We start from the raw sequence: 27,918 nt of genomic DNA on the forward strand, positions 1-27,918 counted from the left end.
CTCCCTGTGGATCTTGGGGTTTCCAGTCTAGCTGGTGGAAACAGGCATATTCCTTGCCCTGTGTGAGCACCAGGTGATGTTCCCTCTGACCCTCTCACGTAGATCTTTCTCCAGCATTGCAGTTTCCTCACACATGCACTGAGCCATCTCCGAGGGCCCTTGTCAGCTCTCTGCGCTCTCTCTGTGCAGCTCTCTCTCTAGTGCTCTATCCTGTGACCTCCAGCTGCCTTCGTGTTCCTGGACTCCCAGCTCTGTCTCCTTACTCAGGGGTCTACCTGAGATCCCCTTCTCTGGGCAGGAAGCTGGGGTGAGAGAGGGATCACTGCACTTGTACCCACCTCTCAGGAGCACCGCGCTTTGCTGCCTGGTGTAAGGTGTCTCTCAACTGTTGTTTCATATGTTTTATCCATGATTTGGTTGTTTCCAGTGAGAGAGTATCTCCAGTTTCTGTTATTCCATCTTGACCAGAAGGAGGAATCCCTGAGGTGTGATTGCAGCAGGCTCCACCTGGCACCAGATGGCTGCATTGGACACACCAAAGCTGAGCGTGGCCTGCATTCCATCTGGCATATTTTGACTGCTGTGTCATGTCTGATTTCCGGAAACTGGAGTTTATCACCTGTGCTATGAGAAAAATGTAGCAAAGCATGCATTTTCTGTTTAGAAATCTTGATATTTCTCCCCATTAAGCTCTTTAAGAATGTGGTAGTAGCCAATACTAAATGTGCACCCTGCACTGGTTTTGGTGTCACTTAAAGAAAGGTCCAGGCCTTCCCTGGTGGCACAGTTGTTGAGAGTCCGCCGCCGATGCAGGGGACGCGGGTTCGTGCCCCAGTCCGGGAAGATCCCACATGCCGCGGAGCGGCTGGGCCCGTGAGCCATGGCCGCTAAGCATGCGCGTTTGGAGCCTGTGCTCCGCAACGGGGGAGGCCACAACAGTGAGACGCCCACGTACCGCAAAAAAAAAAAAGGTTCACTCAGAAGAAATCTGACTGCACTGGAAGGCAAGAGCGTAGGAGACTATCACAGGGGCTGGAGTTGGTGCTTGACTCCTGGGCCCTCGCCAGCCCTCAAGGCCACGCACGCACAGAGGTGGCTCATGCTTCTCTTCTGAGCACACTCTGACCGGAGGCCCTTCTGCTGCATGGGTGGCCGAGGGTCAGGCTTCAGGACACCTTTTTGGTTGTGTGTGTTGCAGGGAGGGGAAACTGCATCTCCACTGATGGTTCTTTATTTTGTTTAGCAAGGGAGGAAGGGAATGTGTGAAGAAGCCACTGGCAGCAGAGCTGAGTGAGTGCCTGTGTCTGGGAGGGCACGTGGAGATGCCAGCCAGCTCTCCTCAGATACAGTGGGCACTGCACACTCAAGGGGACCCTTTCTCCCTGAGTCACTGCATGACTGGGGACAAGCTCAGTTCTGGCCCCAGTTTTAAGCCAGGGCCTAGAAGCTGCTGCACGGGGGCCAGGGACTCAGCCATGCTCCATCCACCCACAGACCTCTATGGCCTGCCCGGGGGTCTCCTGCACTGGGTGGTGGCATGAAGATGCCCTTCCATGTTCTCCCTTGAGCACTGGGTCTGTCACCCACGCTGCTCCAAGTGCCAGTGGAGAAGGTGGTTTTCATTCTCCTTTCACGTTTTTTTTTTAGAACCTCCTGAACTGCTCCACTTCAAAACTGCTGGGCAAGAAAAAGATTTTCAGCAAATCCCCCCAGCCCTCCAACCCTGTGCAAGGCCTGGCCTGGCCAACTCAAAGGACCCGGAACACAGCCAGCAGGGAGCCTGGCACCCACCCTTCCACCTCAGTGTCCTTGCGGAGTCTGACAGCCTCAGGTAACCCACCTATTGCCCAGGAATATGTGACTGCCGCTCCTGGTCCCTGACCTCCTCTGCAGCTCCACTGGGGGTTCAAGTGGAAGATTTGGGGAAATGTCAATCTCCTCCCAGTCTAGTCTCACCTTTGACCCTCTCTGTGCACCTAGACTGACACTTGAAGGTGTCTTTCCTCCACGAAGGTTTCCAGAAGAGGCACCATGTGAGGGCATGAAGTAGCTCCAGTGCTTAGCAGGAAGAGGAATTGGGAACCAAGATCCAGCCTCCTCAGCCTCCAGGTCTCTGGAAAATGACAGGTCACCTGTCAGACAGAATATCGACAGTGATATTGAGGGAGGGTCTCGATGGGGATCCTGCCTCACCTCAGAGCTACATGGTAGGATAGAGTGCCAAAAGCACAGAACAGACCCGATTCACTGTGCTCATGGTGGTTATTGCTACTCGTTTACACATATATTCTGAATTCACTGAGGGGCAGGTAGCGTCACGCTACAGAATTCATTCCTTCCTCTCCTTTTTTTCTTTCACTCTCTCTTTTTTCTTTCTTTCTTTCCTTCCTTCTTTCCTCCCTTCTTTCCTTCCTTCCTTCTTTCTTTCTTTCTTTCTCTCTTTCTTTCTCACTCTCTCCCTCCCTCCTTCCCTCTCTCTCTTCCTTCTTTTTTTAATGAAGAAATTTATTTTTAGAATAAAATGCTTTCCACTTGCCATTGCCCCAAAGCCTGCCTAGTCAGGACCCAGCTGAGGCTGACCAGGGTGTTCACTTCACACTCAGACCCAGCCCCCTCCTCCATGTTGATTTTCTCCAGAGGGCCCCACCTGGGGGCTGGTCCATGGCCCAGCTGGCATTGACTATGCTCATTTCTCCCTGACAGGAAGACCCCGGCCAGCCCCTCACAGAGCTCAGAGAACTCAACTTTGAGGATGGAGCCAGGAGGGGTGTCCTCAATGCCCCCAGCCCCCATTGCCACCCGGGGGGAGCCAGATGCTGGGCCTAGCGGCTCCTCCCCGGAGCATCCAAGCACAGACCCGGGGAAGCTCCGAGCGCTCCCTGTTGGGCCTGGAGCCCACTGCGGTGACCCTGCCTCCGGGAGCCCTGGCAGCCAGGCCTCTGCGGGGGACGCGGGCTCTGTGAGCGAACCCAGCAGCGGCACTAAGATCCCTAACCGGGACAGCGGGATAGACAGCCCCTCCTGCAGCGTGGTCGGCGAGCACTTCTCCTGCGAGGACGGCAGCGAGGCGGGCCCAGGCCCCACCAGCAAAGGGCTGCACCTGGAGACAGCCCCAGGTGGCAAGGCCCCACGGGAGGAGGCCGATAGCGATATGGGCGAGGGCAGCAGTGAGGAGCCAGACCCCGAGAATAGCCCCTTGAGGGCTGACGCGGATCCAGCCAAGGTAGGCCACCTTCCCGTCCCAGGTGTCAGGGGCTGCAGAGCTCTCCTCTGAGGGTATTTGAGGTTTACAGGGCCATCACCCAGGCCTGGTGCCAGTAGCAGGGTGTACACTCAGACACCATGCTCAGAGAAGCCCCTGCTACGGGTTGATGGGCAGGCTCTGGGGAAGGACCACGCAGGCAGGGGTCTCCCTGACACATCAGACAATGATCTCACTCCCAAGCCTTAGTTCCATGGCCCCACGGTGGCACAGGGACCCCACCCCAGGGTGGCTGTGGCGGTCCAACTGAGCGGAAACAGCGCTGCCACCACTCTTTGCCAGTGCTTGCTGCCTGCCTTGCAGAGCCCGCATGAGGAAGACAGCATGCTTGTCACCTTATTTTATGAATGGGGAAACCCCAGGGTTTCGCATGGTGTGTGGCAGAGTCAGGAAGGGAGCCCAGGCACGCGAGGGGAGCCCCGTGCAGATGGCTCCGGGAAGCAGGCGTGCCCACCTGTGGGGGCTCGGCCTTGCAAGAAAGCTCATCTGTGTCCCTTTAGCGTTTTGGGCTCTGGGCTCTACACTGGGACTTGTGGGGACATGGAAGTAAAGCCGACAGCTCCGGCTTAGAGAGACCACCTGTGCATGGGAGGAGAACAGCGTAGGTAAGCTGCAAGTGACTGGGTCCCAAGACAAGCACAAGTGGCATTTGGCCAGGGTCAGACCTGCTGGCTCCTGGTAGAGATGGTATGGACTAACATGGCCGCATCAAGAGGCAGGCTTCGTGGGCAAAGGGCAGCCACAGGCCTGCACTGTTGAAAGCTAAATTCTCAGCGAGTGGGCTGGGGGCATGTTTTAAGCTAAGTTTTATTATTATTCAGGAATGGTGAAGCCCACAAATCAGGAGATGACTGCCATTTAAAGACAGTTTATTACTCATAGTTCCCGAGAGGAGGGGGCACACCACACCATGGGAAACCAGAGGGAAAAGCACCAGGGTAGGGCAGGAGGCAGAGGGAGTGGAAATTGTGAGCAAGAGTCTTTTTTTAACCATGTAATGGTTTTATTCTTTTAATTGAAGTATAGTTTATGTACAAATACTATATAAGTTACAGTAGAGTCTTTATTGTGGTTTCTGAGGAAAGGGATGGGTGAGACAGGGTAAGCAGTCTTAAGATTGGCCAGTTTGAATAATTTCAGTGGGTTCTGTGCACAGGGGCTCTCCCTGGATAGCTCACGTAATTAGGGCAGGGGAATAGGGGAAAGCAAGTATAAAGAAGGTGGTTGGGTGTGGGCTCTGGATGGGTTGGTTTGCGCTTGAAAGACATTCTTGCCAGCGAATCCTTTACATCTCTAGGAATCAGCGAACCCTGGGAGGGACAGTCCCTCCAGGGTCAACAAGGCCCCAAAGTTTTGGTATCAGGATAATGCTGGTCTCATGGAATGAGTTAGGAAGCATTCCTTATTCTTTAGTTTTCTGGGAAAAATTTGAGAACAATTGGTATTAATTTCCCAGTGAAGCTATCTGCTTCTGGGCTTTTCTTTGTTGGGAAGTTTTTTATGGCTTATTGAACCTCCTTACTTGTTATCGGTCTGTGCAAATTTTCTATTTCTTCATGACTCAGTCTTGGTAGGTTTTGTGTTTCTAGGAATTTATCTATTTCTTTTAGCTTATCCAATTGTTGGCATTTAATTTTTCAGAGCCGTCTCTTCTGATCCCTTGTATTCAACTGTAGTATCAGTTGTAATATTTCCTCTTTCATTTTATTTATTTGAGTTCTCTCTCATTTTTTTGGTAAGTCTAGCTAAAGGTTTGTTAATTTTGTTTATCTTTTCAAAAAACAACTCTTAGTTTTGTTGGTTTTTTCCCTTTGTTTTTCTACCCTCTGTTTCATTTACCTCTGTTCTAATCTCTATTACTGACTCCTGTTTAAGTGCGTATTGTCTAATTTCTACAAATCTGTGGATTTTCCAGTTTTCTCTGTGCTGTTGATTTCTAGTTTCATTCTGTTGTGATTGGAAAAGATATTTTATATGATTTCAATCTTCTTGAATTTGTTAATACTTGTTTTGTGGCCTAACACGTGGTTTGACCTGGAGAACGCTCTGTGTGCACTTGAGAAGAATGTATGTTCTGCCGTTGTTATATGGAATATTCTGCATATGTTTGTTAGGTTCATTTGTTCTACAGTATTATTCAAATCCCCTGCTTCCTTATTGATGTTTTGCATGTCCTATCCAGTATTGAAAGTAGAGTACTGACATCTCCTACTATTCTTCTGTTGCTATCTGTTTCTTGCTTCAATTCTGCCAAAGTTTGCTTCATATATTTAGGAGCTCTGAGGTTTGATGAATAAATATTTATAATTGTTATACCTTCTTGGTGAATTGGTCCTTTTAACATTATATAATGTCTTTCTTTGTATTGTGTAATGGTTTTTTAATTTAAAGTCCATTTGTCTGGGGCTTCCCTGGTGGCGCAGTGGTTGACAGTCCGCCTGCCGATGCAGGGGACACGGGTTCGTGCCCCGGTCCGGGAAGATCCCACATGCATGGAGCAGCTAGGCCCGTGAGTCATGGCTGCTGAGCCTGCGCGTCCGGAGCCTGTGCTCCGCAATGGGAGAGGCCACAACAGTGAGAGGCCCGCGTACCGCAAAAAAAAAAAAAAAGATCATAAAGTTCATTTGTCTGATGTAAATATGGCCACTCGTGATCTCTTTTGTTTACCATTTCCATGAAATATCTTTTTCCATCTTTCACTTTCAGTCTATGTATGTCCTTAAATCTAAAGTGAATTTCTTGTGGGTAGCATATAATTGGATTTTATTTTTAACCCGTTCAATCAATCCATGTCTTTTGATTGGGGAGTTTAATTCATTTACATTTAAAGTAATTCCTGGTAGGGAAGGACTTACTATTGCTTTCTTCATTGTTTTCTGTATGTTTTGTAGCTTTTTGTCCCTATCTTACTGCTTTCCTTTTTTAAGTTTAATTGATTTTTTTGTAATAATATGCTTGATTCCCTTCTCATTGCCTCTTGTGTATATTCTATATATTTTTTCTATTGCAATTACATAAAATAGTGAAAGTTATAGTATTTTACTTTTTTAAAGATCTTCCATCTGCTTTTTATTGGGGTATAATTGCTTTACAGTGTTATGTTGGTTTCTGCTGTACAACAAAGTAAATTAGCTATATGTATACATATATCCCCTCCCTCTTGCACCTCTCTCCCACCCACCCCCATCCCATGCATCTAGGTCATCACAGAGCACTGAGCAGAGCTCCCTGTGCTATACCACATGTTCCCACTAGCTATCTATTTTACACATGGTAGTGTATTTATGTCAAACCTAATCTCCCAATTCATCCCACCCTCCCCTTCCCCTCCCCTGTGTCCACATGTCCATTCTCTACACCTGTATCTCTATTCCTGCCCTGCAAATAGGTTCATCTGTACCATTTTTCTAGATTCCACATATATGCGGTAATATTTGATATTAGTTTTTCTCTTTCTGACTTACTCCACTATGTATGACAGACTCTAGGTCCATCCACATCTCTACAAATGACCCAATTTGTTCTTTTTTATGGCCAATATTCCATTGTATAAATATGCCACATCTTCTTTATCCATTCATCTGTCAAAGGACATTTAAGCTGTTTCCACATCATGGCTATTGTAAATAGTGCCACAATGAACGTTGGGGTACATGGGTCTTTTTGAACTATGGTTTTCTCAGGGTATAAGCCCAGTAGTGGGATTGCTGGGTCATATGGTAGTTCTATTTTTAGTTTTCTAAGGACACTCCATTCTATTCCCCACAGTGGAGGTATCAATTTACATTCCCACCAACAGGGCAAGAGGGCTCCCTTTTCTCCACGCCCTCTCCAGCATTTAGTTTTTGTGACTTTTTGCTGATGGCCATTCTGACTGGTGTGAGGTAATACCTCATTGTAGCTTTGATTTGCATTTTTCTAATAATTAGTGATGTTGGGCATCTTTTCATCTGTATAACATTTTATTTTAAGCTGAACAATACTTAACTTCAATGATATACAAAAACTACTCCTTTTCAGCTCCCCCTCCCAGACACTCTATGTTATTGATGTCACAAATTATGTATTTATATATATAGTATGCACTTTCACATAGATTTATAGCTTTTAAATGTTTTTGTCCTTTTTGTGTTATTTTCTGCCAAAATTATTATAGTACAGGTTACTATATTTGTTCATGCATTTACCTTTATTGAAGAACCTTATATTTTTGTACAGCTTCATGTTGCTATCTACCATCTTTTCACAACTTGAAGGACTTACTTTAGCATTTCTTGTATGGCAGGTCTAGTGGTAATGAACTCTTTATCTTCTGTTTATTTGGGAAAGTCTTAATTTCTTCTTCATTTAAAAAATTTTTATTATTTTTTTTTATTTTATAAATTGGAGTATAGTTGCTTTACAACATTGTGTTAGTTTATGCTGTACAGCAAAGTGAATCAGCTATATAGATACATATATCCCCTCTTTTTTGGATTTCCTTCTCATTTAGGCCACCACGGAGCACTGAGTAGAGTTCCTTGAGCTATACAGTAGGTTCTCATTAGTTATCTATTTTATACATAGTATCAATAGTGTTTATATGTTAATCACAATCTCCCAATTCATCCCATCCCCCGCTTCCCCCTTGGAATCCATATGTTTGTTCTCTACTTCTGTGTCTCTATTTCTGCTTTGTAAATAAGATTGGCTATACCAATTTTTTCAGATTCCACATACATGCATTAATATACGATATTTGTTTTTCTCTTTCTGACTTACTTCGCTCCGTATGACAGTCCCTAGGTCCATCCATGTCTCTACAAATGACCCAATTTTGCTCCTTTTTATGGCTGAGTAATATTCCATTGCATATATGTACCACATCTTCTATATTCATTCATCTGTTGATGGACATTTAGGTTGCTTCCATGTCCTGGCTATTGTAAATAGTGCTGCAATGAACATTGGGGAGCATGTATCTTTTTGAATTATGGTTTTCTCTGGGTATGTGCCCAGTAGTGAGATTGCTGGGTCATATGGTAGTTCTATTTTTAGTTTTTTAAGGAATCTGCATACTGTTCTCCATACTGGCTGCATCAATTTACATTGCCACCAACAGTGCAAGAGGGTTCCCTTTTCTCCACACCCTCTCCAGCATTTATTGTCTGCAGTTTTTTTTTTCTTCTTCTTTTTGGCTGCTTTGGATCTTCGTTGCTGTGCACAGGCTTTCTCTAGTTGCAGCGAGCGGGGGCTACTCTTCATTGAGGTGTGTGGGCTTCTCACTGTGGTGCCTTCTCTTGTTGTGGAGCATGGACTCTAAGTGCGCAGGCTTCAGTAGTTTTGGCTCACGGGCTCTAGAGCACAGGCTCAGTAGTTGTGGTGCACGGGCTTAGTTGCTCTGTGGCACATGGGATCTTCCTGGACCAGGGCTCGAACCCATGTCCCTGCATTGGCAGGTGGATTCTTAACCACTGTGCTACCAGAGAAGTCCTATTGTTTGTAGATTTTTTGATGATAGCCATTCTGACCAGTGTGAGGTGATACCTCATTGTAGTTTTGACTTGCATTTTTCAAATGATTAGTGATTTTGAGCATCCTTTCATGTGTTTGTTGGCCATCTGTATATCTTCTTTGGAGAAATGTCTATTTAGATCTTCTGCCCATTTTTGGACTGGGTTGTTTGCTTTTTTGATATTGAGCTGCATGAGCTGCTTGTATATTTTGGAGATGAATCCTTTGTCAGTTGCTTCATTTGCAGATATTTTCTCCCATTCTGAGGGTTGTCTTTTCGTTTTGTTTATGGTTTCCTTTGCTATGCAAAAGGTTTAAGTTTCATTAGGTCCCATTTGTTTATTTTTGTTTTTGTTCTCATTACTCTAGGACATGGGTCAAAAAAGGTCTTGCTGCAATTTATGTCAAAGAGTGTTCTTCTTATGTTTTCCTCCAAGAGTTTTATACAGTCTGGCCTTACATTTAGGTCTTTAATCCATTTTGAGTTTATTTTTGTGTATGTTAGGGAGTGTTCTAATTTCATTCTTTTACATGTAGCTGTCCAGTTTTCCCAGCAACACTTATTGAAGAGGCTATCTTTGCTCCATTGTATATTCTGGCCCCCTTTGTCATAGATTAGGTGACCATAGGTGCGTGGGTTTATCTCTGGGCTTTTGACCCTGTTCCATTGATCTATATTTCTGTTTCTGTGCCAGTATCATCTGTTTTGATTACTGTAACTTTGTAGTATAGTCTGAAGTCAGGGAGCCTGATTCCTTCAGCTCCAATTTTGTTTCTCAAGATTGCTTTTGCTATTTGACGTCTTTTGGGTTTCCAAACAAACTGTAAAATTTTTGTTCTAGTTCTGTGAAAAATGCCCTTGGTAATTTGATAGGGATTACATTGAATCTGTAGATTGCTTTGGGTAGTATAGTCATTTTCACAGTGTGGATTCTTTCAATCTGAGAACATGGTATATCTCTCCATCTTTTTGTGTCATCTTTGATTTCTTTCACCAGTATCTTATCGTTTTCTATGTACAGGTCTTTTACCTCCTTAGGTAGGTTTTTTCCTAGGTATTTTATTCTTTTTGTTGCAATGGTAAATGGGATTGTTTCCTTAGTTTCTCTTTCTGATCTTTCATTGTTAGTGTATAGGAATGCAAGAGATTTCTGTGCATTAGTTTTGTATCCTGCAACTTTATCAAATTCATTGATTAGGTCTAGTAATTTTCTGGTGGCATCTTTAAGATTTTCTGTGTATAGTATCATGTCATCTGCAAACAGTGACAGTTTTACTTCTTCTTTACCAATTGGGATTCCTTTTATTTCTTTTTCTTCTCTGATTGCCATGGCTAGGACTTCCAAAACTATGTTTAATAATGTTGGCGAGGGTGGGCATCCTTGTCTTGTTCCTGATTTTAGAGGAAATGCTTTCAGTTTTTCACCATTAAGAGTAATATTTGCTGTGCATGTGTCATATATGGCCTTTATTATGTTGAGGTTGGTTCCCTCTATGCCCACTTTCTGGAGAGTTTTTATCATAAATGGGTGTTGAATTTTGTCAAAAGCTTTTTCTGCATCTGTTGAGGTGATCATATGGTTTTTATTCTTCAATTTGTTAATATGTGTATCACATTAATTGATTTGTGTATATTGAAGAATCCTTGCATCCCTGGGATAAATCCCATTTGATCATGGTGTATGATCTTTTTAATGTGTTGTTAGATTCAGTTTGCTAGTATTTAGTTGAGGATTTTTGTGTGTATGTTTGTCAGTGATATTGGCCTGTAATTTTCTTTTTTTGTGATATGTTTATCTGGTTTTGGTATCATCTTCTTCATTTTTGAAAGATGGCTTTGCTGGATACATATTCTTGGTTGACAGTTTTATTTTTCTTTCAGCACTTTAAATATATCATCCCACTCCTCCCACCCCCCCTTTTTTTTTATTATAATGTGTCCCAGTGTGGTTCTTTGGATTTATCCCATTTGGAGTTCTGTGAGCTTCTTGAATTCATATGTCCATTTCTTTCCTCATATTTGGGACATTTTTAGCCACTAATTCTTCAAGTATGCTGTACTTGACTCCCAAAGTGCATATATTGGTCCCTTGGGTAGTATCCCATAAGTTTCTTAGGCTCTCTTTGCTTTCTTCATTGTTTTTTCTTTTTGTTTCCCTGATTTCTGATTTCAAATGACCTAGCTTGAACTTTTCAGTCTAGTTATTGCAATTTTCAGTTCTAGAGTTTCTGTTTGGCTCTTTTTTTAAAAATAGTTTTTATCTCTTTATTGATATTCTGTTCATGCATCACTTTCCTGATTTCACTTAGTTGTCTGTGTTCTTTTTTAGTTCATTGAGCATCTATATGACAGGTATTTAATATTTTTTACAGGCAGCTCATAGAGCTATGTTTCTTTAGGTTTGGTTTCTGGAATTTTATTTTGTTCCTTTAATCACACTATGTTTCCCTATTTCTTTGTAAGTTTTTGCTGGAATTTGAGCATCTGAAAAATGACCATCTCTCCAGTCTTTGCATGCTGGCTTTGTGCAGGGAAAACCTTAGCCAATCAGGCTGGAATTTCTAAGACCTATTAAAATTTTTCTGATCTCCTGCTCCCCTGGCATCTGCCTGCAGAACATCAGCTCTAACATGCTGCTTGCCTCTGTTTTCCAACTCTGGCGCTGGTCATGACAGCATTCCAAATCAGGCAAGACAGAAACCAGTCCCTCAGGCAGCTTCCAGATGAGCCAAAATTTTGGATGCACAGTTCACTCCTTTGTTTCCATCCTGAGGGAGGAGCCCTAGTTGGGGGGGAGGCGGTTCTTCCCCATTGTGCTGTGCTATGCTGCGTGGGGGAGGAACACAAAAGGGTGTTCCAAACATGCCAATTTTCATTCTCTATTTGATACAATCGCTTCTTAGTTTTACAATGCCTTGGAAGCTGTAGCTTCTCAGCTGGTCTCCAGAGTTTCCACAGAGGTATTCTTGTTTGTATATTGTTAACTCATGTGTGGGGGAAGGAGGGCCTATAACTTTCTTTTTTTTTTTTTAATATATTTTCTTGAAGTATAGTTTATTTACAATGCTGTGTTAATTTCTACTGCACAGCAAAGTGATTCAGTTATATATATACATATATATATTTTTTAAAATATTCTTTTCCATTATGGTTTATCACAAGATATTGAATATAGTTCCCTGTGCTATACACTAGGACCTTGTTGTTTATCCATTCTATATATAGTAGTTTGCATTTGCTAATCCCAAACTCCCAATTCATCCCTTCCCCCCGCTTTGGCAACCACAGGTCTGTTCTCTATGTCTGTGAGCCTGTTTCTGTTTCATAGATAATTTCATTTGTGTCATATTTTAGATTCCACATATAAGCGATATCATATGGTCTTTCTCTGTCTGGCTTACTTCACTTAGTGTGATAATCTCTAGCCCATGTTGCTACAAATGGCATTATTTCATTCTTTTTAATGGCTGAGTAATATTCCATTGTATATATGTACCGCATCTTCTTTATCCATTAATCTTTTGATGGACATTTAGGTTGTTTCCATGTCTTGGCTATTGTAAATAGTGCTGCAATGAACATTGGGGTGCATGTATCTTTTTGAATTACAGTTTTGTCAGAACGTATGCCCAGGAGTGGGATTGCAAAATCATATAGCAACTCTATTTTTAGTTTTTTGAGGGACCTCCATAGTGGCTGCACAAATTTACATTCCCAGTGTAGAAGGTTTCCCTTTTCTCCACACCCTCTGTAGCATTTCTTATTTGTAGACTTTCTAACGATGGCCATTCTGACCAGTGTGAGGTGGTACCTCATTATAGTTTTGATTTGTATTTCTCTAATAATTAGCAATGTGGAGCATCTTTTCATGTGCCTGTTGGGAGGGCCTGTAGCTTTCTAATCTGCCACCTTGCTGATGTCACTCCACAATATATTTTGATGTGGCTATTGCAGCTCCTCTGTAGTTAAAGCCCCGGGAAGATAGAGTTCTCTCTGGGCTGCAGAAGGTTTGGGGGGGTTGGCAGAAACTATTATGTCTTCCCCAGAAACCTCCCTGGAAATTCCATCTGCGAGAACTGAGCCCCACATCCCAGTCCCAGCAGCCTCCTCTGGTCTTTTGGGGCCCCTGGTCATCCCTGGCATACAGCGGGTAGCCTTTGTCATATGCTGCCTCCCCAAAACTCATCTTCCCTAGGTGAGCTATGGCTCTTCTCTTTACAGTGCGCTGAGCCCCAGAAGCTGCTCCACATTGCCCAGGAGCTGCTGCATACTGAGGAGACCTACGTGAAGCGTCTACACCTGCTAGACCAGGTAGCCCTCCTGGCTTGGGCCTGCCTTTGTCCACTTCCAGAGTTTCAGTGGACAGTTTCAGAGGCAAACTTTCTCTCTTAGCATTGGCTAGGGCTTGCAGTTGGAGTATGACTGACGTGAATACTAAAACTTGGACAAATTTAAGTCTCCTCCAGAAAGTCTTAGTTTTTGCTTTCAGAACTTGTGGCTTTGGGGCAATGGTCTCATCCAGTCACCTTGGGGTTTTTTTCTTCTTGGCAGTTAAATTATCTGAGCATTTAAATGGCCTCTGGACTTCTTCCTGCATAAATAGTTGGGAAAGTGGGTGGCACTCTCCCTGTCCACCTGGCAACGTGGGGTTTATGAGCACAGGAAGTAAAACTGCAACAGAAACTGGGTTTTGACAGGTGCTTCTTCTCTTTGTAGCTCACAAAGCAAAGAAAGGAAATCAGGACCATCCATTTCCCTTGAAGGGCAGATGGAAGAAAGATGGCCTGTCCCCATCTAGAGGGGACTGTCCCTGCCTCACCCCCAATTCTTAGCCATAAGTAAGCTTGCTTTAAGACCATAAGGTTCTTTGAGCCAGTTTGATGAAGTGGAAGGTTCACTAAGAAAACATAAGGCAACGGCAGCCTCTCTTGAGCTCCCATACCTGCAGCAGAAGCATGATCGTAACCATCTGCAGTGACCCACACTCAGTGACCACTGCATGGGCTTCTCCGTTCCCAGGTTTTCTGCACCCGACTGATGGAAGCAGGGATCCCTTCGGAAGTCACCACAGGCATCTTCTCTAACATCTCCTCCATCTATTGCTTCCACGGGAAGTTCCTCCTTCCTGAGCTGCAGACACGGATCATGAATGAGTGGTAAGTGCAGCTCATGGTGCCTGGGAAGTGTAGGGGCTGGCATCTCCCAGGGAGTCTGGCTCCAATGCCCTTGGTGGTTGAGGGTCATGGTGACACTATTGCAGTGGTTTTGTTGAATACTGTCTGCCAAGCAGCCTCTGAATCTGGGGTTTGTATGCCCAAAAGCCAGGAGACACCTGGGGAGCCTGTCTCATAGTGCCCTGGGCTCTCTTTCTGTAGGGTCCTGGGCCAACCCTGACCCCAAGCCCTCTCAGTGTCTTAGCTTCTTCATCTGCAATACCTGCTCAGGGCTTTGTGGAATTTAAATGAGGTTTGCCATCTGCAAACACCAGTGAATAGACAGTGCTTATTGGTTTATTTTCCCCCCTAGTGTATATTGCACCTCTGCTTTAAAAAATGAGATGTTTTTCTTCCTCAGCAGTGTCCCCAGAGGGCTGTCCCTCTGTCCCTCTTCCGCTTCCGTTCATTTGTGGCAGAGGGACTGCCCAGCTGTAAGAAATGATAATAAAACATTACAGGCATGGCCCCCAGCTTGCCATTCTCCATATTATGTGCTTCCCCCTCTGTTCTGGGTGCTGCTGCAGCTTTGCTTTGGGGTCTCTGCTGTCTCCCCTCTTCACTGGCCTGGCTTGAGCCAGTGTGTGGTTCTGTGGTAAGAGAAGAGGCCATTTCCAAGCTGCAGCCAGGCCAGGGAGAGCACAGAGGCCAGGGGGCTTGATTGGGGGTTGTCCCTGCCCCTGCAAGGCTCAGCAGGGGTCCAGGGCAATTTGTAAATATTTAGAAAGACATGCTCCGCCTGCAGAGCAGGTTATACTGTGTCCAAGGCCATGAGGTTAAAGCTCAGGGCTAGATTGGCTTTCTGGCTGATGCAGTGCACACCCGCTAGATATAAGTTTTCTCCTCAAGGCCCTGGAGTGACTGTCAGCACACAGACACTCCTTGTGTAATAAGGGTGCGAGAGTCCAGAAGCTTGCCCATCCGTCTTCACAGGTGGTGGGCCTCTGAGTGCATGTTCCTAGTAATGCTGCGGAGGATGACTTTATGCATATGCCTTTTTTTCTTCTTTTTGATTATTTCTTTAGGATAAATCTCCCACAGTTCTAAGGTCAAAGGTTATTAATATATTTTCTGCTCCTTGAAATTTATTTCCAAATCCCTGTCCAAACCATTCATTATTACACGGTGCTGCTTTCCCATGACATTGCCAGAGTTAGATTGCCCCATTGTTCCTAATCTTTGCTCATATAGAAGAAGTATAATGGGGTTTTCTTGATTCTTTTTGATAACTGTGGCTCATCATTAAAGTGATTCCATTATTACTAACAACTCCTGGTTTTGAGCAATCGTTCTATGACTGCATGGTTGAAGTACTTTACATGATCCTCTAGGTAACACACTATTTTCCATCCCATGTGATACAGGGAAGGAAAGTAAGGCTTAGGGGAGGTGACCAGTTTGCCCACCATCACACAGAGCTGGGAGTCAGGCCATTGTCCCATAGCTCCCTGGTGAAGTCCCTGTCTCACCCTGGCACTTCAGTGGAGCTGTTTGCCTGACGATCTCACTCACTCCCCCACAAAGGGACACAAACCCCCGGCTTGGAGACATCCTGCAGAAGCTGGCCCCATTCCTCAAGATGTATGGTGAATACGTCAAGAACTTTGACCGGGCCGTGGAGCTGGTGAGCACCTGGACCCAGCGCTCACCGGTATTTAAGGACATTGTCCAAGGCATCCAGGTAGGGCGGTCCCACCTCTGCTTCATGGGCACAGTGCTGGCTTTGTGTTTCAACATGGAGAAAATCCGTAAAATTGTGGGATGTGTCCAGATGCTCTATTGATGCTTTGATCCTTAAAATAACTTCCAGGGACAAATCATCATTCTCATTTCATGGGTGAGGAAATCGTGGCTCAAAAAGTTTGTGCAGGGCTTCCCTGGTGGAGCAGTGGTTGAGAGTCCGCCTGCCGATTCAGGGGACACGGGTTCGTGCCCCGGTCCGGGAAGATCCCACGTGCCGCAGAGTGGCTGGGCCCGTGAGCCATGGCCGCTGAGCCTGCGCGTCCGGAGCCTGTGTTCCGCAACGGGAGAGACCACAACAGTGAGAGGCTCACGTACCGCAAGAAAAAAAAAAAAAGTTTGTGCGATCTATGTCATCAGAAACTATTATTCAATAGGACCTGGATCCAAACATGCTGGTCTCCCTCCACAGCATCTCTCAATGGCTAGTGGAAGCACTTAGGAAAATGTTGCATTGATCTTTTCTTTCTCTTTTTCTGCAAACAGCCTGTTCACACCTCTGGTTGCTGTTGTCTGCTGCCATGTTGGTCTTTTTCTTACTGATTCATGAGGTTTTTATATGTTAAGAATGTCAGCTGTTAACTGTCAAATGTGTTGCAAATTATTTTTCTCCATTGATGTTTTATTTTTTAACTTTATGTATGATTTTGTTTTCCATACAAAATTTTGGGGTTTTAATTAGCCACATTCACCAATTTTAAATAAAGTAATTCTTTAAAAAATATTTCAAGTATGTGCCACATGCACATACATGCATACATGTGCACACGTAATACATAGGCACATGTGCATATGTGTACATACATATGTGTTCACACATGCATACGTGCACCTACATTCCTCACTGTACCCTGAAGGGTTAATGGGCACAGAGTCCCCCTGTGCTGAGGGTTTGGAGGCCAGGCTCGGATTTGGGGTGGCCCCTTGATAACTTTCTGTGTTTTCCCCAGATCCCACTGTAATCAAGTCACCCATGATTTCTCAGCGTAGGGTCCTAGATCCCCCTGCATCTCTCAGCATCCCTGTCCCTCCCCAGAGAGGATAGCTCTGATACTATCAGAGTGTTTCCTTCTCCCCTTTTGCCTGCACTCCTTGCACGCTCACCCCCTCACTTATGTCTGGGCCCTCCCAGCTGTCCCCACAGAACAGTCTCCAATGAGGATGTGTATAAAAAGGCCAGCACTGGGTCTAGAGCAGGCCTGCCTGGGGTCCAGCTCCTTACTCCATCGTTCAACCTCTCCAAACTTCAGTTTCCTCTGCTGTAAGATGTGGTCTGCAGCCAGTTGGGTACAGTCCTCCAGGCAGCCTCCTGGGGGATCCACATGTGTGTCCACGGGTGCCCCACACTGCCTCTGTCTCCCCACAGAAGCAGGAGATGTGCGGAAACCTGACACTGCAGCACCATATGCTGGAGCCCGTGCAGAGGGTCCCCCGCTACGAGCTGCTGCTCAAGGACTATCTGAAGAGGCTCCCAGAGGATGCCCCCGACTGGAAGGATGCAGAGAGTGAGCCAAGCCGGCCGCAGGCTGAGGGCTCCTGGGCAGTGGGAGCTGGGGCCCCTGCTGAAAGCCCACATTGAGAGCCAGAGACAGAAAGAGAGACAAAGAGATAGACAGAGAGACGGAGAGAGCTCCAAGTGACCCCTAAACAAGGAGGTGACTGAGAGTCTGAGTGTAAGGGGAAACCGCCCCTGCCCCCATTGCAGTGCGAGGGGTGGATGATGGTTCTGTGGAGGGGGCTGCTAAGTGTTGGCAGAGCTTAGGCCTCACGGAGGACCTTATGGGGCTGGCAAGGCTGCTCCTGGTGCATGGGCAGCAGCTGGCAGGCAGCATGGGGCAAGGTCTGCACAGGGGAGTGGCATGCCAGCCCCAGCGGACCCCCAGCAAATGGGATGCATCTGCAGGGTCGCATCCCCACACCCAGGGCCAGGTCTCATGAGCAGCCTGGTACAGCCGTGGGAAAGGGCAGGAGCAGGGCAGAACCTGACACTAAGCCTCGTGGGGCGACTACCTGGGTGGAGCCACCAGGCGCCCTGCAGCTTGACTCTGTCTTCTTCCTGCAGGGTCCTTGGAGCTCATCTCCACAGCTGCCAACCACTCCAACGCTGCCATTCGGAAAATGGTGAGTGTGGGCGACCCTGGAAGATGCCCAAGGGACCAGTAGTTTGGGGCAGGGAGGGCACAGGGTGGGCCAGGCACTGTCAGCATGCATACTCACCCACCTGTCCCCCAGGAAGACAGAGACTCCACTGAGAGCCAGACAGGCCTGTCCCTTACTAGCTTGGTGATTGCTGGTAAGTTATATAGCACTCCATGCCTCAGCTTCCCCATCTGTTAAATGAGGTCACTGACAGAATCTGTCTCATTGGGCTGTTGTGGGGATTAAATCACTCTACATGAAGTGCTCAGAACAGGACCTGGCATAATTTAGTGTTAGCTCTTGGTGTCAGCATCATTCATTTGTTCGTTCATTCACTCACTGAAGCTCTGTCAGCTGGGGCTGCTCTAACAAAGTATTGTAGACTGGACGGCTTAAACAGCAGACATTTACTCTCACCATTCCGGAGGTTGGAAGTCCAAGACCAAGGTGCTGGCGGATTTGGTTCCTGGTTTGTAGACAGCCACCTTCTCGCTGTGTCCTCACATGGCAAAAAGAGAGAGCAAGCTCTCTGGTGTCTCTCTTAATAGGGCTCTAATCTCATCATGCCCCCACCCCTCCCCCACCCCATGCCCATGACCTCATCTGAACTTAATCACCTACCAAAGGCCCCACCTCCAAATACAGCCTGAAGGTGGAGGAGATGGTGTCCTCTTGTTGATCTAACGCCCCCGAGTAATAGGCTCTGCCGATGGGGAGGCCTCCTAGCTCATACCAATGCCTTTTGACCCAGTGGGCCCTGTCTTCAGAGGCCCTTGTTTGGCCTGCACACTGCCTGGACATGGTGTAAGCATTTCTAAATCCTTGTCCAGAATTAGAGATCAGGTCATTTCACAGGAGAATCCAAATTCCTGGCTTTACTGGAAAACTCTGAAAACCCCAGGCCCACACTACAACCTGGGACGAGGCGAGGTGCCCCCTAAGTGGGCCGGCTCTCCAGGCCGCCACAGTCCCTACCCAGCCCTGGTTGCCTCAGTCCTGAGACCTATTTACTTTCACATGGGCACTGTTGTTTTTTGAGAGGAAAAAGAAAGTGAAATATTTCTTTGACCCCACATCTCTCAAAAAGGAGAAATGAGAGACGGGCCACCTGTTTTGGGGCAGCTCTTGCTATGTGTGGTCCACGTTCTGTGTCCTCATTACCTGCCTGTCCCCGGGATTGGGTCTGGAGCCCCCAGACCAGATGCGCCTGAGGTCAGGCCCACAGTGGGGCACCCATGGCAACCTAAACAGGTGACATTTCACTCTAGATACTTTTTATCTAATTTCCCCTTTTTTTCCTCCCCGAGACTAAATCTAACGGAGGAGAAAGAGCTGCTTCATGGAACTCTGTGGTCATGAGCTCACACAGAGCCCATGGAGGAGCCCCCATGGGCCTACATCTCTGAGGGGCTTGGGGTGGACTCCTGTCCCACAATAGCATGTCCACTGTGTGGCAGTTCTCGCTCCAAGTCTGGTGAGGCCTCTGTGACCGGCAGGGGGTTCTGGTCAGGTGTGGGGGAAGGCTTATCAATGTGTGCTCATGGGACCCTCTTCATGCTTCTACCTGTCCATCCCTAATCCCCTCAACCTGGACCACCACCCCTGCCTCCCCACCTCCAATCTCCCTGGTCTCTGGTCTGTACTTCTCTACTCAGAGCTTTCTATGGGTTGCTTATTTTGTCACTCCCTGTCCAGAAGCCTCCTGGCCTGCCACTGCCTCACATGTACACACATAAGCTCTCCTACATGTCCACTGCACGCCCAGCCCCTGGTACACACAAGGCCCTTTGGCCCTGCCTAGCCTGCTCTTCCTCAGTCTCCATGCTGGCTCCCCCTCCTGCTCCCATGCCCACATCTACCACCTGTTTCCATACCAGAGGCAGAAGAGCTACCAAACCAGCCTGCTTCCAGGGAGTGCAGGCTAAGATTGGTCAGGTCCAAGGGCAGTGGCTGCTGTAGCATGGTGGATCCATGCTCCTTGTTGCTGGGTTAAGGTTCCTGTAGGCTCAGCTCTGCCTTTTGCTGAGTTCACTCCTTCATTCCTGGCTCAAGCTCCTGATCAGGGCCTGTGGCCTCTTGGCCCAGAGCTGGAGCAACGAGCTGCCTACCCTCTCCCCTCACACCACAAGGGTGCTGGTTGGCCATATGACCACACAACCAGTCTCGAGAACAGAGGGCGATGACCTGCAAATAGGCAGAGGTTTGGTCTCATCATGGCCCTGGGCCATCTGAGGGTGGAGCAGGAAACCAGGTAAGGCTACCACAAGAAGGGATGACTGTCCAGGGCAAAAGCTGCAGCTGCCCAACGTATCTCCTCTGACCCAATGCCCTTCACTGTGGAGGCTAAGAAAGCCAGTCCCAGTTCTCTAGCTGAGACATCTCCAGCAACTCACTTGATTTTTCTGTGCCTCAGTTTCTCTGTCTATAGATTGAGGATAGTAATGGCATCTGCCTCTTAAGGCGGGTGCTAGAATTAAATTAATTAATACCCACATTGTGTTTAGAACAAGGTGTGGCACATAGCAATGGTGCTAACTGTTGTTATTATTTATTACTCTCTGCAAGGTGAACCTCTGTTCAAGGCCCGTGTTTTCCCTCCCACAGTTGTCAGCAGGATCGTGGTCCCTCCTTGGTTCTGGACCACACTTGCAGGGCAGGGTTCCACACACCACTGGGTCCCCAGCCCTGGCAGGCCTCCAATCCCTGTGGTGGTGCAGCTGCCTGAGCCCCGTGTCCCTCTCAGGAGAAAATGCACAAGCTCTTGGAGGTATACGAGAGACTGGGTGGGGAGGAGGACATCGTCAACCCTGCGAACGAGCTGATCAAGGAGGGCCACATCCAGAAGCTATCAGCCAAGAATGGCACGACCCAGGACCGCCACCTCTTCCTGGTGAGCCCCCAACCGGTCACACCCAGCCCTGCCCAGTCCTGCCCAGCCCAGCTGCAGAACCACGCCCCTGCCACGCCACACCCAGCCCAGCGGCAGAGCCTGGGCCTACCCAGCCACTCAGCCACACCCTCACCCAACCCAGGCCCAACCAGCTGCAGAGCCCCGCCCCACCACTAAGCCACTCCCCCAGTCCAACCCCCAGCGTGCCCTCACCACTCCCACATTCAGCCCAGCCCCGCCTAGCCCTGCCCACTCTTGCCAGAGCCACGCCCCACCTCCTCCCTGGGGTGCTCCTCTGTGGAGTCAACCGCCCCTCACCCCATACGTGCCCGTCACTATCGCAGTTCAACAGCATGATCCTTTACTGTGTGCCCAAACTGCGGCTCATGGGCCAGAAGTTCAGTGTCCGGGAGAAGATGGACATTTCCGACCTCCAGGTGGGTGAGCCCCTCCCACCGATCTGTTCCCCTGAGAAAGCACAGAGCAGGTGTAGGGACACAGCGCTTTAGCCACCAAAGTACTCACTGCTGTGCAACTGATTGCCTGCCTACTTCTCTGAGCCTTGCTTCTATCCTGACCCAGGCATGGGGGAACATCTCTGAGGGCGCCATGGCCTAGCATCCTGGGCTGAATGGGCAGGATCCCCTGTCCCTCCACTTGGCCTACCTGCCAGTGCGCTGCCGGCTTCATGTTGGCGGGATGAAGGGCAATGCCAGGACCTGGGCCATCCCCTGTCCCCTGTGAAGTCAGCCCTAAGGGCCCCACTTACAGACTCTAAGGGAAACTTGGGGTGAATGCAGATGGGGTGCCCATCCTGCCTGTTCCCTTGTCCTTGGTCCATGCTCTCTCCACTCCTGCACCAATTTGGAGCCCAGATGAGGTTCTGCAGGCACTTGTACCCAAGGTCCAGATGACCTGTTGTCCCTGCTGTCCCTATTCCTTGCGTCCATTGATGTCTCGTGCTGTGGGGCTGCTGGAGCTGGAGTCAGTCCCCCTCTTCTGTGGGAGAGTGCTTTGAATTAACGGGCACTCCAAAAATACTGGCTAAATCAAAGTATTTCTTTATTCTAAAAAGTGAAGTGTTGCATTAGTGATACAAAAAAATCCCTTCTGACAGTGGCCAGCCTGTGGGCCACATCCAGCCAAGGGCTGTGGGAGTAGAGTGTTTAGGGGATGAGGGAAGGCTCCCTGTTGCAGACACCTGCAGATAGAAGGTACCTGCCCATGGGGCCTCAGAAACCCCGGCAGGGTAGTGGAGATCCTCCTGGCTCTTCTCCTAAGATTCCCATCCCTGTGTTGGGAGTGCCTGTGGGTACCTTTGTGGGGAAAGGCACTGGGGCTGACTTCCTGGGAAGCCCTGAGAGCAGGCAGATTTGGCCGGCACAGTTCCAAGAACAGTGAATGAGCGGTTCTAGCCCTGCCTGAGCAGGTCGGTGGTCCACCCTCCACCATGGACTGACTCATGGAGTGGCCCGCAGCAACCATGACCCTAAGCCGAGCACTTCCCTGCAGACTCACTGGGTCACCTCTCCCCACCCTTCTCAGGGAAAGGCCTCCAAGTCTGAGAGTGTGAGTCCGCAGTTCAGGACCTGCTAAAAGTGACCTACTGTTTTTGTTTTGTCCTTTGTTGTATGCCTTCAGGTGCAGGATGTCGTCAAGTCAAATGCAGCCTACACATTCATCATAACTGGAAAGAAAAGGTCCCTGGAGCTACAAACTCGGTAGGTTTCAGCTGCCTTGGTGTCTGCTGCTGTGTGAATATGTTTGACCTGAAATTTTAGCAGATGGCTTCCTTTTCTAAACTGGATAAACTTTCGATGTGTTTGTGTTCATTTTACTCGCTTATTTGTGGTTTAAAATGTAACAGTACTAAGGGGAAGTCAATGAAAATTAAGCCTCTGCCCACACCCTGTTCCCCACCCCCAGCAGACATTCTTAACCATCTCTGAAGTATTCTTCCGGAATTTCTGTCCCCATACATATGTATCTATTTTTAATTTTATTTATTTATTTTTAAAAATAAATTTATTTATTTATTTTTGGCTGTGTTGGGTCTTTGTTGCTGTGCGCAGGCTTTCTCTAGTTGCAGCGAGCAAGGGCTACTCTTCGTTGTGGTGCGCAGGCTTCTCATTGCGGTGGCTTCTCTTGTTGCAGAGCACGGGCTCTAGGGCGCATGGGCTTCAGTAGTTGTGGCACGCGGGCTCTAGAATGCAGGCTCAGTAGTTGTGGTGCATGGGCTTAGCTGCTCCACGGCATGTGGGATCTTCCCAGACCAGGGCTCGAACCCTTGTCTCCTGCATTGGCAGGTGGATTGTTAACCACTGTGCAACCAGGGAAGCCCTGTATTCTATTTTTTAAATCACAGATGACCATTTTCTATCTAGTCTGTTCTGCATCTTGCTTTTTTCATTTAATTTATCAGAAATCATCCCATATATGAGCACCATTTTCTAAAGCAGCATAATTTTCCAATATGATCGTTGGCTGGTTCCCATTGACGGGCACCTAGGTCCTCTGGGGTCTTGCTGTCGCAAATGGTGCTGCAAGCAGTGTCCATGAACCAAGTTTCGTACATATGTGTCGTTACGTCCATCTGGTAGATTCCTGAAGTAAAATTGCTGGCCAAAGGGTAGCATGTCCACTTTAAATTTTGGTGGTTGTTGTCACACTACCCTGTAAGATGGTGCGTGACTTGTGGCGGGGCTTGGGAGAGCCCATCTCTCACTTCCGCCAATGACGTGAGATCTTTGCAATGACCCATTGTGGCCCACCGAAGCGTTGGTTTACATCCACTGCAGAGGGCTCTGCATACCAAGCTTACCACATCTAGCCACATCTGACTTCATCTGGCCACACCTGACCCCACCTGCACCCACAAGGCCACACTTAACTCCACCTGGCCACACTTGACCTCGCCTGACTGCACCTGGTGGTACTGGCCACAGTGTTCCAGAGCCTTTGGGGCCGCTCTCCCAAGCCGTGAGTTGCCCTTCCAGGCAGTGAGCAGCACAGGCATGTACTTCAGGGCTGAGAGGAATCAGGTGGTTTAGAGTCAGTATCCAAGACTAAATGAATAAAATACTCTTTTGGCTTTTATAGGACAGAAGAGGAAAAGAAAGAATGGATTCAGGTGAAGCTCCTAAAGTTTTAAAGTAACCAAATGACCAAATTCTTGAGCGGTATGGCCATTTCATGTTGGAGCAAGGGATGGGATGGCCCCGTGTCCCCCCCAGGTATTACCCACCCACCTATCCACCTTGAAGTGATGGGGTGGCCAAGTTTATAAGCACCTTCGGACTCCACAAACCTTTGAATCCATTCTCTTATTTGGGGCTCCCCAGTAAACAAATAAACATAAAGGCCTGGAGGTGGACATGCAGGGAGGTGCCCTCACCCTGGGGAAGATCTCCACTGTCTGGCAGCTCCAAGGTGGGTCCTTGTTGTCCCTCTCTCCATGGCTGGCAGGAGCGGTGGGTCTTGCAGGACGAGCAGCTTGACTTCCAGGACGGAGCCTGTGCTTCCAAAGACAGGCCAGGCAGTGTCCTGGGGCAGCCAGAGCAGGCTCAGCTCAGAACCAGCCATGGTAGGGACACAGGTCAGGAGGGCCACGTCAGAGCGGAGGCCAAGGCAGTGACCGGGGTTGGCAGACCACCACCAGGCCAAACGCTAACCATTAGTGATGGTTAGCCACCATTAGCGGCTCCCAAAATTCATAACACAGAAATCTGAGTGAGAAGAGAAAAAGGAAATTCAAACAGATATTAGATGGGAATGCTGTTGCAGGAAGTGGAAACATGGCCTCGAATCCATATAAAATGTTCCAAGAGCATCTGCCCGTGGCTTGGAGTACTGCATGTGGGGTGGCACTGGGACCCATGGAGATTGGAGTGGGGACCTGGTCAGTCACTGAGCACATCCCTGAGCCTTGTTTCCTCATCTCAGAGGACATGTGAGGCTGTTGGTCAGGGGAAAACGCAATGACCACGGGACCCTTGTCCTCACCCTCCTGGAATGCTCTCTGAGGGCCCTTGTTCTCTGTGGTTTTGTTTCAGGTCATTGAGGCCACCATTGAGAAGCACAAGCAGAACAGCCAGACTTTCAAGGCCTTCAGTGGCTCCTTCGGCCAGGATGAGGATTCCTCCCTCACTCCAGACCCGCCTGTGAGTGCCAGTGTCCCTGGGGCAACCCAGGCCCTTTGCACAAGGACTGGTGTTTGGGGGGGAAGCTGGTCCCCATGCTCTCATGCCCACCTTTATTGAGCATCCATGTGGGGACGCCTGTACCTTATAGCTGGGGTGGTCAACGCTTGGACAGGAGGGAGGGAAAGACAGGCCTGGATAAAGCTGCTACATGAGGCATTGTCCTATCACATGCACCTAGGGGCTGTGATCTTATCAGCAGGGGTAGCTTGCTCCCCATGGGAAGCTGTCCCCAGGCCTGGGGGGAGCCAGGAAGCAGGATCCCCACCCAGGGCCAGATGGGTCCCCCCTAGGCCTTGGCCATCCCCTCTGTCCAGGTACAACCAAACATGACTTCACAGTGAGGGTCCCTCACTCCATGCCTCAGGGACATCCCTGAAGCTAAGGGATACCCAGCCCAGCCTGGCTGAGCAGCCCTGAGTCCCAGACACCAGGCCGGGCTGGGCCTCCCTGTGGTCTCACTGGTCTGTGGGCCACAGGCCACCTCATTATCCACTTAATATTTGCATCAAATCTCCATTTTGTCTGCTTTCTGGACTATTTTAGAAGAAAACTTTGTGTTGTCCCCGGGCAGGGAAAGTACTGTCCCCTACTTTGAAAAGAGGTGACCTGGAAACAGAACCCCCCACCCCACCCCATACCTGCCATTAAAGTTGGTGCAGGGACAGAGCCTGACCATAGAAGGCAGGGCACCGAGCTCTCCACAGATGCCTGAGGAAAGCTAGAGGCCAGGGCCACCTCACTTGGTGTGATGCAGCTGGTTAGGCCTGGTGGGCCTCAAGGTTCATACCTGCCTACCGCCCTCCACCCCAGCTGGGAAATGATAACTCTTCTGAGATGCCTTCAGGCCAGGGAGGACAGATTCCCAAAGTCATAGCAAACACCAGGCCCCGACAGTCTTCCTCCTGACCCTGTGACCAGACAGAAGGAATGGTGGCATTCCAACGCTGCATTGGATGTCAGCATGTGGCCACAGAACCTCTGCTCATGCCAGCTGTCTTGTCCCCTCCAGATGGTGAGCGCCAACTCAGAGGTGCCTGCAGCGGTAGCCACTGGTGGAGGGGGTGCTGCAGGGGTGAGTGACCCCCCCAGCTTTGACAGGGGTGGGAGGTGGAAGTTGGGGTCAGACCAGGGTGACCTGAGGGTGAGGGTTTAGCCTCCGCCTTCCATGTGACCTGGGTCCTCACAGTGATGGCCTCTGGGGCCTGTTGGTGGAGGGCTGGGGCAAGCCCGCTGGGACCCAAATGTCCATTTCCTTGGGTGGGTGAAGGTTACGCAGCTGAGTTCTTCTGAAGACTTGTGCTCTTTACCACAGGTAAAGTATGCCTGGATGAAATGTGGATCAAGGCGGTACCTGGCCCTCAGGAGGCTCAGTCAATGTGGGCGGAGAAGGCGTGGTCCAGGGTCAGATAGCCTGTGTGCATGTCCCCACCCTGACAGGGCCAGGCCACGGGACTATGCCCGAGTCCCTCCTGCTCTGTCAGTTTGGGAGATTAGTAACAGGGTAAATGTGTGCGCCTCACATGCAATGAGTATCCAGTACAGGGAAGCATCATTATTAACCACTGGGCCTAATAGTCGTGAAGTCTGATGACAATTATAAGCCTAGACTACCAAGGAGCTGCTGTACCCTGCATCCTGAGAGGGGATTCTCCTGGGCATCTTTGCTTTGCCCTATCCCTGAATTTTCCAGGCTCAGAAGGAATGAGTGGAGGCCTGAGCCCCAGCCTGACCCCTAACAGGGGGTTTGCTCCTAAAGGGGAACTTCTTCCATGGGTAGGTCGGTACTGCCCCCACATTCTCTCCACTGGGCCTGCCTCTCCTTCCCTCCCCCTGACTTCTCTTTCTCACATCCCTCATCTGGGCCAGCACTCCCTTGGTGGCAGGTGCCCCCCAGTTGGACAGCAAAGTCTGCCTGAATTTAGCACCAACTTGCAGAGCTCCTTCTTTCCTGGCTACAAGGGCCACCCTGCTGGTCATCACAGCCATTCTGGGTTGGCACTTGTTAGGGTCAACCCATTTTAGGAATAGGAAACGGGCTTGATAGGTGAGGAGACCTGGCCTTTTGCTCAAAGGCCTTGTGGTGGGACTTGACTTTCCTGGGACAGCAGCAGAGGGAGGGACGGATGTCTAGCTCATCACGGGGAGTAAATGTTCCTGTCCTGGCTTAGATTTTTAGTAAGAAAACTAGTCCCCTCCTCCCACACAATCCATGCTGCTGGGTAGCATTGGGCCCCAGCTGAGGCCCCAGAACAGGTGTGCCCAGATGCTCCAGTCCCCTGCTCTGTTACAAGAGCAGAAGCTTTGCCAGGTCACCACACGACCCCTGACCCGATGTGTCTCTGACTGCCAGGCACTGGGAAAACCTTGAGGAGTTTTTGGGCTCCCATGGAGGGATGGAGCATTTCTAGGGCATGATGGGCTTCAGGGACCAAGTGAGAGGAGGGAACCCCCTTATTTGAGTGCTACTGCTGCCACAGGGTGGCACTGCGAGAACCAAAGGGAGTCTGTGCTAATTTGTTTGAACTCAGTCAGGAAATCTGAAGGCAGCATTATCAGCAGGGGAGAGATGGTCTTGTCACAGCCCCTCAAACTCCCTGAGGGGCTTCCTGCATTGTGGCTCTGTCTGGCCCTGCCTTCCTTCCAGCCCACCCTCCCCCACCATGCCCTGGCCTCCCTCACTTGGCCATGTCCCAGGGCCTTTGCACCTGCTATCCCCTCTGTGCAGAATGCCTCAATTATGCCTACTGTGCCCCAAGGCCTCATCTGTGAAGCCCTCGCAGCTGACCCCAGAGTCACTGACAAGTGTTTCTCACATGAAGCAACCCAGCATCAGCTTTCTGAATCACCAGACTGTGCGTGTGAGGCTGGCAGTGTGCTATTGGGCTCCTTTCTGGAACGTCTAGGAACATCGTGAAAAGCAGCTTGCACACTCAAGCTTCATCTGTGTAACTAACTGCCCAGAGAAAAATGACACATGG

General features: G+C 48.7%; 1 protein-coding gene across 6 annotated transcripts in view; it reads left to right on the forward strand.

The window, feature by feature from the left end:
• The window catches only part of FGD3 (FYVE, RhoGEF and PH domain containing 3), a 45,568-nt gene that overhangs the window by 8,899 nt on the left and 8,751 nt on the right, over positions 1 to 27,918 (forward strand). For 2 of the 6 annotated variants that reach the window (XM_022564531.2, XM_022564529.2), the window contains exons 3-16: positions 1,648 to 1,831; positions 1,981 to 2,109; positions 2,704 to 3,223; positions 12,978 to 13,067; positions 13,776 to 13,912; positions 15,494 to 15,650; positions 17,076 to 17,214; positions 17,772 to 17,830; positions 20,592 to 20,738; positions 21,083 to 21,175; positions 22,380 to 22,459; positions 23,838 to 23,868; positions 24,791 to 24,898; positions 25,950 to 26,012. In XM_022564531.2, the coding sequence (XP_022420239.1) occupies positions 2,753 to 3,223; positions 12,978 to 13,067; positions 13,776 to 13,912; positions 15,494 to 15,650; positions 17,076 to 17,214; positions 17,772 to 17,830; positions 20,592 to 20,738; positions 21,083 to 21,175; positions 22,380 to 22,459; positions 23,838 to 23,868; positions 24,791 to 24,898; positions 25,950 to 26,012 (1,575 nt within the window). In that variant the 5' untranslated portion in view covers positions 1,648 to 1,831; positions 1,981 to 2,109; positions 2,704 to 2,752. The remainder of the gene's footprint in view (positions 1 to 1,647; positions 1,832 to 1,980; positions 2,110 to 2,703; positions 3,224 to 12,977; positions 13,068 to 13,775; positions 13,913 to 15,493; positions 15,651 to 17,075; positions 17,215 to 17,771; positions 17,831 to 20,591; positions 20,739 to 21,082; positions 21,176 to 22,379; positions 22,460 to 23,837; positions 23,869 to 24,790; positions 24,899 to 25,949; positions 26,013 to 27,918) is intronic. The other 4 variants (XM_089912975.1, XM_022564532.2, XM_022564530.2 and 1 more) reach the window with 3 other exon arrangements.

Source organism: Delphinapterus leucas, chromosome 6 (assembly GCF_059928025.1).
Source record: "Delphinapterus leucas isolate spDelLeu-1000000601 "Yukka" chromosome 6, BTC_Dleu_Yukka2, whole genome shotgun sequence".
NCBI lineage: Eukaryota > Metazoa > Chordata > Mammalia > Artiodactyla > Monodontidae > Delphinapterus > Delphinapterus leucas.